At 33.2% G+C, this 13,806-nt stretch overlaps 1 protein-coding gene across 1 annotated transcript in view; it reads right to left on the bottom strand.

Annotated features, from left to right (window-relative positions):
• Positions 1–13,806, bottom strand: part of LOC114349456 (gastrula zinc finger protein XlCGF58.1-like) — a 49,629-nt gene that overhangs the window by 27,288 nt on the left and 8,535 nt on the right. Inside the window, exons 3-4 of the mRNA XM_028299836.2 lie at positions 12,387–12,749; positions 2,042–2,303 (exon numbers count right to left, since the gene is read on the bottom strand). Of these exons, the coding sequence (XP_028155637.1) occupies positions 2,042–2,303; positions 12,387–12,749 (625 nt within the window). The remainder of the gene's footprint in view (positions 1–2,041; positions 2,304–12,386; positions 12,750–13,806) is intronic.

Below are 13,806 nucleotides of genomic sequence, written 5' to 3'. Positions count from 1 at the left end.
ATCATATGCTAAGAGACCGGGCTCATACCTGCTCTATATAAAAACCATGATATACGAGAAAAGACAATTAAGAAAAAGATGGCAGACCACCCGTGCTCCAGAAGACAAAACCAAATACAACAGAGCAACCCGTCAATTAAAAAAGGTCCTGCAGGAACACAAAAAACAAGAAATAAACTATTTTCTAGAGAATCTGTCTAGCTCTGAAGAAAAGAAATACTCGTTATGGATATTGTCTAAAAAACTCAAAACACAAACATAAACTAAAGCACCGATAAGAAAAAATGATGGCACCTGGTCTCGAAGTGACGAAGAGAGGGCTAACACCTTCGCTGAACATCTTCAGTCAGTTTTCCAATCGCACAAAAGAGGTTCCAGAGAACGAAGAGAAATATATTACAGATATAGCAGATGAACCCTACCAGATGTGTTTTCCAACCAGAAAAGTTAAAATTACCGAAATTGAAGAAGTAATCAAAAACCTGAATACAAAAAAGCACCTGGATACGACCTGATAACAGGACTAATACTCAAAGAACTACCTGAAGAAGCAATAAAGCTACTAATGTACATATACAATGCTGTCCTAAGATTGTACTACTTCCCCTCCCAATGGAAGGTAGCACAAATCATTCTAATCCATAAACCCAACAAAGACACAACCCAACCTTCATCCTATCGTCCTATTAGCCTTCTGCCTTTACCCTCCAAAGCGTTTGAAAGACTTCTCCTGAAAAGAATAGACACAGTCATTACAGAAAAAACCTAATACCTCATTACAATTCGGATTTCGACAACAACATGGCACAATCGAACAGGTTCATAGGGTAGTCAGAACCGCAAGAGATGCACTCGAGAACAAGAAATATTGTACAGCAGCCTTCCTGGATGTCTCCCAAGCCTTCGACAAGGTATGGCATAAAGGTCTAATATCAAAACTTAGAAGACAACTGCCTCATCAAATCTGCATACTCCTACAATCATACCTCACCGGCAGATCGTATCAGATAAAACTAGGAGAGGCCCTTACTACTCTACATCCCATCCACTCTGGCATATCCCAAGGAAGTGTCCCACACTGTACCTCCTGTTCACAGCAGAAATACCAACTTCAGATCGTACAACAATTGCAACATAATATGCTGATGACACTGTCCTAATGGCCTGCCACGAAAATCCGATGCTAGCTTCTCAGATACTACAAAGTCACTTAAATAGACTTGAAATATGGTTTAAACTGTGGAGAGTCAAAGTAAATAGCCCCAAGTCAACACACATTACGTTTACACTAAGGAAGAAGATCAATCCAGCTGTAACCTTTAACAACACACCACTGCCAATAAGAAGTGACGTCAAATGCTTGGGGATTTACCTAGACAGCCGCCTAACATGGCAAAAGCATATTTGGAACAAACGACTGCAACTGGGACTCGTATATAGAAAGATGTACTGGTTCATGAATCAAAAATCACGCCTAAGTCTAGACAATAAACTGCTTATCTACAAATGTGTACTGAAACCCATCTGGACGTATGGCATCCAAATCTGGGGAATTGCCAGTAAAACAAATTTACCCAAGATACAGCGCTTTCAATCAAAAGTTCTAAGGCAACTGTGCCAAGCTCCCTGGTACATTTCCAACGATAATATGCATAGGGATCTCCAAGTCCAAACCGTCAAAGAAGAAATTATTTCTCTGTGCTCCAAGTACCACAATAGACTACAGGTTCACCCAAACATATTGGTCATCAATCTCCTGACACCCCTACAGAACAGAAGACTAAAAAGAACAGACACTCTTGACCTCAACACTAACTAATCATTCCAACTTATTACTATTGTACTATTCAAATTAATTCAATTATGATTGTACTCTTTTAGGTATTCACCACTGGGTGAATACTGACTGTGTAACTTTCTTAAGACTCATATGTATTGTTTATTATTTTGTATAAAATATATTGCATTAAATAGATGTAAAAAAAAACTAAATTTTAAGTTAAATAATTGTTCAAATACTTGTATCAAAAATTTCACTTACATTTAAGGCACACAAGGCATCTAAAAGGTTTGGCCACTTTTTGAACAAATGATTTCCAATATTGAGCAACAAATGGGACTTGATATCGGCACCGCAATCTTTGCTGCAAGTGATTTACTAAGTCTCTTGTAGTTTTAAAAGATCTGCCACAGACTGAACACTTAAGAGGTATTATTTCATCATAGTTACATTGGATACCTTCATCTTCAACCTCACACTTGAGCACAGGATGCAAATGATAGTCTTCAGGGTGTGTGAATTCCTGAAATGTATCATTTGTAAGACATTATAGTGTGTTGCATTTTATAAGAGACGGGAAAATGGGAAAACTAAAAACTTCTATGCGAGTCTATCTTCATTAGAAAGTGGCGATAAACAAACAGAACATAGCATTATCAGCTCTAACATGGAAATTTTCTCACCTATGGCGGTAAAGCCCAAGTTGAGCCCCCTGGCCTCCCCTAGCATCCGCCTGGCTGCGTGACCAGACATCTCGTAACTCGACAATTCGTAACCGGACAAGTGGTAACGGACAACTCGTAACGGCGACACTTCGTAACGGCGACAGTTCGTAACAATACAAATTCGTAACGTCAAAATAGAATTATTCTGTTTATTTTTGTTAACGTGGAAACTAACTGTTATTGTAATGTAATGTTTATTTACGGATTTGCCATTTTTACAAATCAACTTAAATTTAACTAAACTATTAAAGCACAATGTGATGACATAAAAAGGTATTTTCGATCTCATTCTTAATAGTACTTAGTGATAAATGAAAAAAAAAATATTACTATTAAAGTTTGCATTTCTACACATTCTCTGTAAGGGTTTATTTACAGTATAAGTTCGATTATGAAATTCTAAATAAAATAAGTCTTGGGATCTGGTGTCTCTACAGGGATACGGAAGTAAACCTTTTCCAAAAGAGCACTAGCATCAATGCCTCCTCGTATTAATTTATATATAAATGCTACATCTAGCAATATTCGCCTTTCTTCAAGAGTAGGCAATTTAAGTAAAGATTGTAAAACAATGTATTCAATTTCCTTTACAGGTATTCTCAATTTAAAAGCAATAAATCTTAAGAACTTTCTCTGTACTCTTTCTAATAGATCTTTGTAGCAGTTATAATGCGGAGACCAAATATTGCTACCATATTCCAAAACCGATCTAATAAGGGAACAGTAGATATTTTTGAGACAATAAATATTATCAAATTCAGAGAGACTACGTTTCATGAAACCTAAAAGTTTCATGGATCTATTAGAAACGTAAGACAAGTGGTCCCTGAAGCTTACTGTAGGGTCAAAAATTATCCTCAGATGTTGTGATTACCTCCAAAATATTCGGTCCAATATGGTATTCAAATGAAATCGGATGTTTGTTTCTAAAAAATCGCAATCGAAAATATATAAATATAAATATTAATCCTGATCACGGAGTAGTAGCTACTTCATAAAAATTATATATATAAAAAACAATAAAATCCTTTATAAAAGGTATATATTTAAAATCCCCTAAAAAGGGCTAAATCACTGCTGCCATACTGTCACTATGTGAACAAGTCAAACCCTAGCTCAGATGTTACCTGGGGCCTATTAATGAAATATTTCCAACATCCATGCTTAAGTTAGCATTTTTAACCGATGTTTCTTTGACGGATCACTTGTAAAGGGCTATGACCCACATATTTTTGTAAAACTATATCTTGGTGGTTAGCATGTAAATTCCACGTAAGCACTAATGATGATTGGTCAACCAATAGAAAACTAGTTCTGTGATTTAGCCCTTTTTAGGAATTTTAAATATATACCTTTTATAAAGGATTTTATTGTTTTTGTATTACATGGTATACAGCCAACTACAGGAAAACTTTTTCCTTGTGGAAAAATTATGTTTCCAAAACAAATTAACCTTATCAGCACAGGTTTTAATGTTAATTACTTTAGTTATAGACCGATCAAATAAAATTACAATACATGTAAATCAAAATGTAGTTCCGTACAGGTTGGAATAAATTTTTTATCAAAGTTTAGGTCAAAACAAAAGATAGTTTCAAGAAAGTATATGATTCATCTGAGGGGATCATTGTTTAATAAATAAAAATGGGTAATTTTTGCTCAAAATTTACTTTTTTAAGTGCTGCGGTAATTCATGTTCATATTAAGGTTTTTACAATTTTTTTCTGCAAAGCTGAAGAAACAGTCTTTTATATAATACTAAATTAAATTTGACCTTTAATTTTTTAAATAATTGTAAATCAAAGGTGAAAAATAAGTTTCCAAAAAAATATTATTTGCATTATAAATAAGCACTATCAAACATTTTGTTTTGCAGAAAAAGTTGCGCTATTGTATCAGTATAAACTGAAAAAAGAATTGGTTGATAAATATTGAGTAGTTTATGAGATATTTAATTTGTTTATAAAAAATTGCCATTTTTTCAATTGCAAAATGTAATAAACACTATCGGGTGTTTGATTGAAATTTTGATTTGCCAATACATCTGTCGAAAATATACATAAAGGAAAAAAAATGAGACCTTAAAAACTTGTATACTCCATCGGCAACAACCGCGTTTTTGCAATTGAAAAAATGGTAATTTTTTATAAACAAATTAAATATCTCATAAACTACTTAATATTTATTAACCAGTTTTTTTTCAATTTATACTGGTACCATAGCGCAACTTTTTCTGCAGAACAAAATGTTTTATAGTGTTTATTTATAATGCAAATACTATTTTTTTGGAAATCTGTTTTTCAATTTTCATTTACAATTATTTAAATAAATTAAGGGTCAAATTTAATTCAGTAAGTCTTATATAAAAGATTGTTTCTTCAGCTTTGCAGAAAAAAATTGTAAAAACCTTAATAAAAACATGATTTACCGCAGCAGTTAAAAAAGTAAATTTTGTGCAAAAATACCCATTTTTAATTATTTAAACAATGATCCCCTCATATGAATCATATACTTTCTTGAAAATATCTTTTGTTTGGACCTAAACTTTGATAAAAAAATTATTCCAACCTGTTTGGAATTACATTTTGATTTTATTTTATTTTATTGGGCTATTAAAAAAAGTTACACTCACAATTATAATAAAATAAATTCGCTGATTTCACAAATTATGTTCATACAAATTTTTTACTAATACATTAAAAACAAACTGCAGATTTTTATGCATCTACAGATATGAATTTCAGCCAATAATTCGGTGTTTTTCTCAACTAACAACCACAAAACACATGTAAACAACAAAAACGTGTGTTCTCTATGCCGCCTTCAGTGGACAACTTATTACAGTTATAATTGAAATTATGTTTATCAATTTAACGAATTAATACCGGGATAAACATGTTTAACACATTTTATATTTTGTGTTTCAGAATATATTAAAAGTCTTTAAACACAAACAAATATTAAAATACATACAAACTTTTAACAATATTTTTAATAAAAGTTTATCCCTCTTATTGTTTCTTAAATTTGCATATACCTGGACCAACGAATAATAATGAAGTAATTCGTGAAATCTTTAAGCCGACAACCGTCTTAGACATTCCCAACTTTCCAAGTAATATATATATAATCGGTTCATAACGTTCTACGACGTCTTCCGATTCCCAATCGCCATTGCTCTCGATCGTAGCACATGTCTTCGTTCAAGCCTCTTTCTCTGATTTCCCTATGGATTCCTTCTATCCAGCTTTTCCTAGGTCTTCCTCTTTTCCGCCGTCCTTTTGGTGCCCATCGTAGCACTTGTTTGGGTAATCTGTCTTCTTCCATACGTTGTACGTGGCCAAACCATCTTAGTTGCTTTGTTTTTATATCGTCCATTATTGTATGCTTTACATCCATTATCTCCAATATTCTTGTATTTCTGATTTTTTGTATTCTTGATATACCAGCAGATCTTCTCCAGAAGTCCATTTCAGTTGTTCTGAGCATATTTTCGGATTTTTCTTTAAGTGGCCAAACTTCGCTGCTGTATGTTATAATGCTCTTAACAATGCTGTTATAGATGTTACGTTTATTTTCTTTGGAGATACTTTGGTCCCATAGGATTTTGTTCAATAATGCGATAGCTTTCCTTCCTTGTGTGCACCTTTCTTGGATATTCTTGTCCAACGTTCCATCTTGTGTAATTTTAAGACCCAAGTATTTATATTCCTGACCGTGATTAATAGTTATTTCATTTTCCAACGCTAGATCCTGCTGTATACCTCCAACGCACATATATTCCGTTTTCTTGGTATTCACTTCTAAACCCCAGTTCCGGTACTCTTCTATGATTTTTCGGGTCATATATTCAGTATCGTGATAATCCTGGGCCATAAGAATCTGATCATCCGCAAAACATAGAGTGTATAGCATGTTATCATCATTTAGCGGTATACCCATATTCTTACATTTCCTTTTCCAGGATTTCAAAACTTGCTCTAAATATATTTTAAATAGTGTCGGCGATAGACAGCAGCCCTGTTTAAGACCCTTATTCACTTCAAATCCTGACGAGATTTCCTTGCCTAGCTTAACTTTTGCTATATTATGTTGGTATAGATTTTTTACAGCTTTAATGAGGTTCAGACTGATGTTAGTTTTTTCGAGGGCTTCCCAAAGTTTACTTTGTGGTACAGTATCGTATGCTTTTTTTAAGTCTATGTACACTAAATGCAGTTCTTGATTGTAGGCTATTTGTTTGTCTATTAACTGTGTTACACAATATAGGTGGTCAGTGGTGGATCTGCCAGCGCGGAAACCGGCTTGCTCTTCGGCCTCTAAGTCCTTGTATTCTTCTTCTATTTTATTTTTGATAATTTTTCCGTAAACTCTGCTGATGGTGCTTGTGACAGATATTCCCCGGTAATTATCGCATACATTTTTACTGCCTTTCTTGTGTATTGTAGAAATTACAGACAATTGCCATTCTTTTGGTATCACTTCGCCATTCATACATCTATTAAATAGATCTCTTAGGTATTCATACAGGGTGTTGCTACCGTATTTGAGCAGTTCTGGTGCTATGTCGCCAGGCCCTGACGCTTTTCTATTTTTTAGGGATTTGCATGCATTTCGTACTTCTTCCAGTCTTAACCGAATCGGTGAGCCACTGACAATTACATTGAAACTTTCGTGATCTTCGTTTTTAATAAAATCTTCTCTATTTTCTACTAGTAACTGCTTGAAATAGCCATCCCACTTTTCCAGAGTAATCGGTGTTATTATATCCCTTTTGGTATCTGTTCTCAACGTTTTAAGGAATTTCCAGCTCTCTGTGTTTCTTGTCCCCCCTATATAGGCGTTAAGTTGATTGCATTTTTTTGTCCACGTTTCGTTTTTCTTCTGTGTGATTTTTTTCCGCACTCTTGCTTGTGCTTCTTTGTATAAAACCTTATCGGAATCTTTCTGTGAACTCATATATTTCCGGTACTTTTCTCTCTTATCGTCTATTTCGGTGGCTATTTCTAAGTCCCACCAGTATGGTTTACTTCTTATGTTGTCTTTGTACTCCCCCAATGCTTCATATGCGGCTTCGTGTATACATTGTGTTATATGTGTATGAAGATGTTCCGTATTTATAAATGTATATTGTCCTTTCAGTTTCTCGTCCAGTCGCTTTTCGTATAACGTTCTTATGCTTGTTTGTTGTAAGCTTTCTAGGTTGTATTTCTTTTTTGGTTCCAATTTGTTTCCTCCTTGTTCTCGTGGATTTAGATTTTTTTGAGATTTCATTCCGGGGAACAGTACTTCCGCTTTTAGAAGATGATGGTCACTGCCGCATGTTGCTCCTCTATAAACCCTTACATCGTTAATTTTCATTCGACTCCGTTGTTTTATCAAAAGATAATCAATTATACTTTTCTGGTTCATAGTAGGTTGGGTCCGAGTATATTTATGAATGCATCTATGCTGGAAGAAGCCGTTCATAATTCTTAAATTGTTCTGTTTACAGATGTTAATTATTCTTGTTCCATTATTGTTGAGTACTTCCTCGCCGTATCTGCCTACTACGTTATCCTGTTTTTTATTGCCTGTTCTGCCATTTAGGTCTCCTAATAATATAATTTCTCTGGCATTTCCTATTTTGACGATTTCATCGTTGAGCTGTTCATAGAACTCATCTTTGTTAGCTACCAGTGCGTCCTCGTTTACACCATATACTCCCAAAATAGTTATCCTATAGCCATATATGTTCATGTTGACCTTTATCATTCTTTCATTTATTCCTTCCCACGATGTTATGTGCTTTCTTAATGTCCTGCGTATGAAGATCGATATTCCTTGTTGAGCTCTTATGTGTTTTGGAACTCCACTATAAAAATGATCATAGTAGCCCAATTTCTGTGATCCTTGGCCTTTCCTCTTAGTTTCTGTCACTACTGCGATGTCCATTTTCATGTATTTTAGCTCTAGTATAACTTCATCCATTTTATTTGAGAGGCTTTGAATGTTCCACGTTCCAAAATTCATAGTCCTTTTTCGTCGCTTTTTTCGTTGCCGAGTGATCCGTCCATTCATCCGAGTCTGACTATTGGGTCGTTTAACATTTGCTTGTTTTTACAAGTATCGAGGAGTTAGCCCGATGCCTTAACCCCCAACTTGGAGGACCAGGGTTTGATTTCAGAGTTCCTTCTCTTAGAGAGGTTGCTTTCTCCACAGCTAAGGAGTCCTCTCTACCCCACTTCAGTCATTTTTTTACAAGTACCGAGGAGTTAGCCCGATGTCTTAACCCCCCTTGGAGGACCAGGGTTTGATTTCAGAGTTCCTTCTCTTAGAGAGGTTGCTTTCACCACAGCTAAGGAGCCCCCTCTACCCCCTCCAAGTAAACATTTTGTAAAGGAAAGATTATAATTACCTGTTATGATAATAAACATTTTGATTGGTTATAGCGTTGGGGTATTCAATCAACGGTTATAATTGATAAGAGGGATAATAATTCAATTTGGACGTTACAAGTTGTCCGTTACGAATTTGTATAGTTACGAACTGTCGCCGTTACGAACTGTCGCTGTTACAAATTGTCCGTTACCATTTGTCCTGTCACGAACTGTCGCGTCACGAGATGTCATGGAACCGCCAGGCTGCCCTCCTCCAGTTGTTCACCCTTAATATCTCTTCTTTCTCAAGTGACTCTCAATTTCTTTTGATGATTCTTTATCAGCCACTTCTGAACCTTGTTTTTCGTAGCATCTTTAGTGATGCCACAGGAAGGTTCTGGGTTTACACCAGTTTCTCTCGAGCCTTCTTTTGCCAACACATATGTGGGCACTTATGCATAAATTTTATCTGCTAAGGGAGTTTCTTGCAAAAAAACTGACCACCATGATTTATCAATCCTTAATTGAGCCTTTACTAAGGTATGGAATTTTATTGTGGGGTGGAGCATATATGAAAACAACATAAGATATCTCAAAGTAGCTCAAAATTCAATTATTAAAATATTGTTAAAAAAACCTAAACTTTTCTCTATAAATGAATTATATAATAATAAAATCTGTGACTTGAAAACACTCTATATTTCAACATGTTGCACATATATTCACAAAAATTTCTCCAAACAGACACTAATAGAACATAATTATCAAACTAGAGGCAACATAAAAAAAACCTAGTTTTACCACAGTTAATTCGAGGAATAAGCCAACATTCCGTGATTTTTAGGGCACCCAAGTATTATAATTTACTGCCAAACAACATAAAAGAAATCAAATCTATTAAAAAGTTTAATAAAAAAGTAGTTGATTGTATTACTGGAAACAAAACACAATTTGAATTGTAAATCCTGATTTTTTTTTAATTTGGAATTCTTAATACCTATATGCTGTTTTTTTTTTACATATTATATAGATATGTTGTTTACTTAGTTTTAAGTTAATTTCCTAATAATTTTGATTCTCAATTTTTTTTTAAGTTATGTTTGTTAATTTTAACTATTTAGAATGGGAAATAAGCCACAATATTATTAAAAAATGATTTTTATTAACGTTTCGACGCCCAAATCGGGTGCCGTTGTCAAAATACAAAATACTATTAATATAAACAAGAATGTTGTTGCTTAGTAAAAAAATTCTTCTAATAATTTATTTAATTTGACTCATTTATATCGGCAATTCAGATACATATGATGATACATTTTAAAGTAGAAGACTTTAAAATGATATTGCCAATATTTATGAGTTGCGTTCCTGGGACGGCTTTACTGAAAGATAGTTCATTCGATTACATGAAATCAACCCCAACTCAAGAATATCCGTCACAAAAAAATCATAGCATGTGATCTGTCTTTAAAAAGACAACCACATGCAACGGTGACATTAAAATTCTCGCGTTAGAGAAATCATAGTAAATCACGAGGGAAAACCAGGAAAAACCTCGTGATACTATCCCGACATCGTAAGTATTTGGTCTTACATTTAATTTACTCTCAAAATTAATACCAAATTCTGACTTTACTATAATTTTGTTTAAATTATAAATAATATCAATAATACATGGGTATATAAGTAATACTAAAATATAAAATATGTACTAACTCGACTATTGACTTACTAATTGTGGTATTTTCTTTCTATTGACTTCCTCTTTCAGTATGGGTATCCACATCCTACTGCATTCCACCGAGGAATTTGCGACACAATTGGTTTCGTTTAGCATAATTAGAGCCGCTTCTTTGATTTTTCTCTTTTTACTATCTGTTTCTTTCAGGACTATACTTGAATCTCTCCATTGAACTCTATGTTCATTATCCCATGCGTGTTGACATATTTGAGATCTATCAAATTCTCTATTTTTAATATAAGATTGATGTTCACTTATTCTAACGTTTAATGGTCTTGATGTTTCACCTATATAAAACTGTTCGCATTCACAAGGTATTTTATAAATACAATTCTTTGTCCTTTCTTGTTCATTGTTAGGTTTAGTTTTAGATAGAATAGATCTCAATGTGTTGGTTGTTTTGAATGTTGTTAAAATGTTGAATTTATTTCCTATTGTTTTAAGTTTCTCGGATAGTCCTTTTATGTATGGTATTGATATTTTCCTCGTATTATTTCTTGTGAATGTTGTAGGATCCCGTTCTATGTTGTTCTGTTCCATTCGATCCAATCTTGACAATTCCTTATTTATAAACGATAAAGGATAATCATTTTTTAATAAAACAGATGTTAAGAATTGTTTTTCTTCTAAAAAGGAATTTTCGTTAGAACAAGTAATTTTGGCTCTATCATATAAGGATTTTATGATTCCCTTTTTAACGTTGATGTTGTGATTTGATTTGTAGTTGAGATATCTGTTGGTATGTGTTGGTTTTCTATACACTTGAGTCTCATATCCAGTATCCTTCTTTAAGACTAAAACATCGAGGAAAGGCAGGGTGTTATTATATTCCTTTTCCATTGTAAATTTTATTGTATCTTCTTGATCGTTTATAATATTCAGGAATGTATCCAACAATTCTGATCTATGAGGCCATATTGAAAACACATCATCTACATATCTTATCACAAATACTTACGATGTCGGGATAGTATCACGAGGTTTTTCCTGGTTTTCCCTCGTGATTTACTATGAGATCTCTAACGCGAGAATTTTAATGTCACCGTTGCATGTGGTTGTCTTTTTAAAGACAGATCACATGCTATGATTTTTTTGTGACGGATATTCTTGAGTTGGGGTTGATTTCATGTAATCGAATGAACTATCTTTCAGTAAAGCCGTCCCAGGAACGCAACTCATAAATATTGGCAATATCATTTTAAAGTCTTCTACTTTAAAATGTATCATCATATGTATCTGAATTGCCGATATAAATGAGTCAAATTAAATAAATTATTAGAAGAATTTTTTTACTAAGCAACAACATTCTTGTTTATATTAATAGTATTTTGTATTTTGACAACGGCACCCGATTTGGGCGTCGAAACGTTAATAAAAATCATTTTTTAATAATATTGTGGCTTATTTCCCATTCTAAATAGTTAAAATTGTAAAAATGCCACAAGAAAATAGCTTCAGAACAACATGTTTGTTAATAACTAATAATTAATATTTATTCAGGATTTTTCTATAGACACACACATATGTTTTCAGATCTAGGTGTCTTTCTGTACACTATTATTATACCTACTTAAAATTGTAAATTTTGGTTAATAAATTGAATTGAACATATGCTCGTTCATTCATTAAAGACACTTTATTGTCTTTTGCCAGGTTCTTGAAGGAATCTTTGCAGTTCCTCGCCAGTTTTGATTTGGTGAGTGGATTCATTACTGCCAGAATAGCTGCTTGGTTATCTAAATGAGTAACTTATCTATCACTGCAACTACACACAGACTTACCTTGTAATCCTCTATTTTAATTTCTTCGGCTTTTAAATCAAAATTATTATTATTTTCAAATTTAACAGAAGCATCTTCATTTTTAAATAATGATTCTGTTTCTTCAAATATATCATCGTCATCATCATCCTGTAAAGGTTCCTCTTTTATTTCAACGGACTTAACAATAGCCAAATCTTTTGAAATTTCTTTATTTTCAACAATATCTTCTGTAACTTGCGTATAACTAAATTCATATTTAACTGGGATTTTGTAAATTATAGACTCTTTATTACTTTTAACAAATAATATAAAATTTGATATATTTTCTAATTCAATAAGGCACTTGTTACATATATATTCTTCAGAGCAGTTGTATTTTACCTAAAAAATAGTAGAATTATAGAATAGTAGTAAATTTAAATAACATTTGGCTGAAATTATAAGTTTTTCAAAGTCGAAATTATTACCATTACTGAACAACAATTGTACACAGAACAAATAACAATCTACAGCACCAAATCACCTGCGTGTTCTATCATCTAATGCTAACAGATCTCTAGGTTTTGTAAAAAGGAATACAAAGTTTTTTCTGTATCCATTCTTCGAGTTTTATATTGTTCAATAGTTCGATCATCCCTAGAGTATGCTTCCATTATTTGGTCTCCTTATTGGTTGACAAAGTCTTAATTGAGAATATTTAAGTACGTTTTGCTCGATACGCTAGATTTAAATTGCAAATTCTCAATAATTTTAACAACAATGATGTTCTTCAGCATTTGAATTTGTCACTTCTTGTAAATAGACGAATAAAACTAGAAATGCTTTTTATCTATAAACTAATTAACGGCTTTCTTAATAGACCTGGATCCCGCGTAAGAAAAAAAAGTTGATTAATAGCAAGCTGAAAATTTGTTAATAGCTTAACGGTGTCTAGTCGGACAAACATTGATGCACGGGAACACTGGAACAGGGGAAGTTTTAACGGTGGAACATGATAAACGTGTCGTCCTGACAAGTTTATGATGGTGAAAAATAGCAAGTTGTTTTTAAGTTTATTCAATAGCCAACGTTATATACTATATGAAAAAATGTTTCTCCGACAAAAAGGTTGGGCATTTTAACGAGTCCGACACGTAGAACATGTCACATCACAGGAACTATGTTGGTGATGAATAGCAGTCTGATTCTTGCATGAGAGTTTAATGAAAGGTTAAAAAAGCAATTGGAAGTTCTGTCGGACAAAATTAATGGGAAATTTTCCTAGTCGGACATTCTAAACATGTAAGATATAGACAAAAATGTTGGTGATAAATAGCAAGCTAATTTTGATTTGTTTATGTACAAATTATATTTTGTAACGCAAAAAGTTATATGTCGGACAAAAAGTTTGGGCAAATCGAAGGAAATAAATAAAAAAACATTTTTTCAGAATCACTTA

The sequence above is a fragment of the Diabrotica virgifera genome, chromosome 6 (genome assembly GCF_917563875.1).
Source record: "Diabrotica virgifera virgifera chromosome 6, PGI_DIABVI_V3a".
NCBI lineage: Eukaryota > Metazoa > Arthropoda > Insecta > Coleoptera > Chrysomelidae > Diabrotica > Diabrotica virgifera.
The sequence above is the reverse complement of the archived record's forward strand: the minus strand, read 5'-3'. Positions and strand labels throughout refer to the sequence as shown.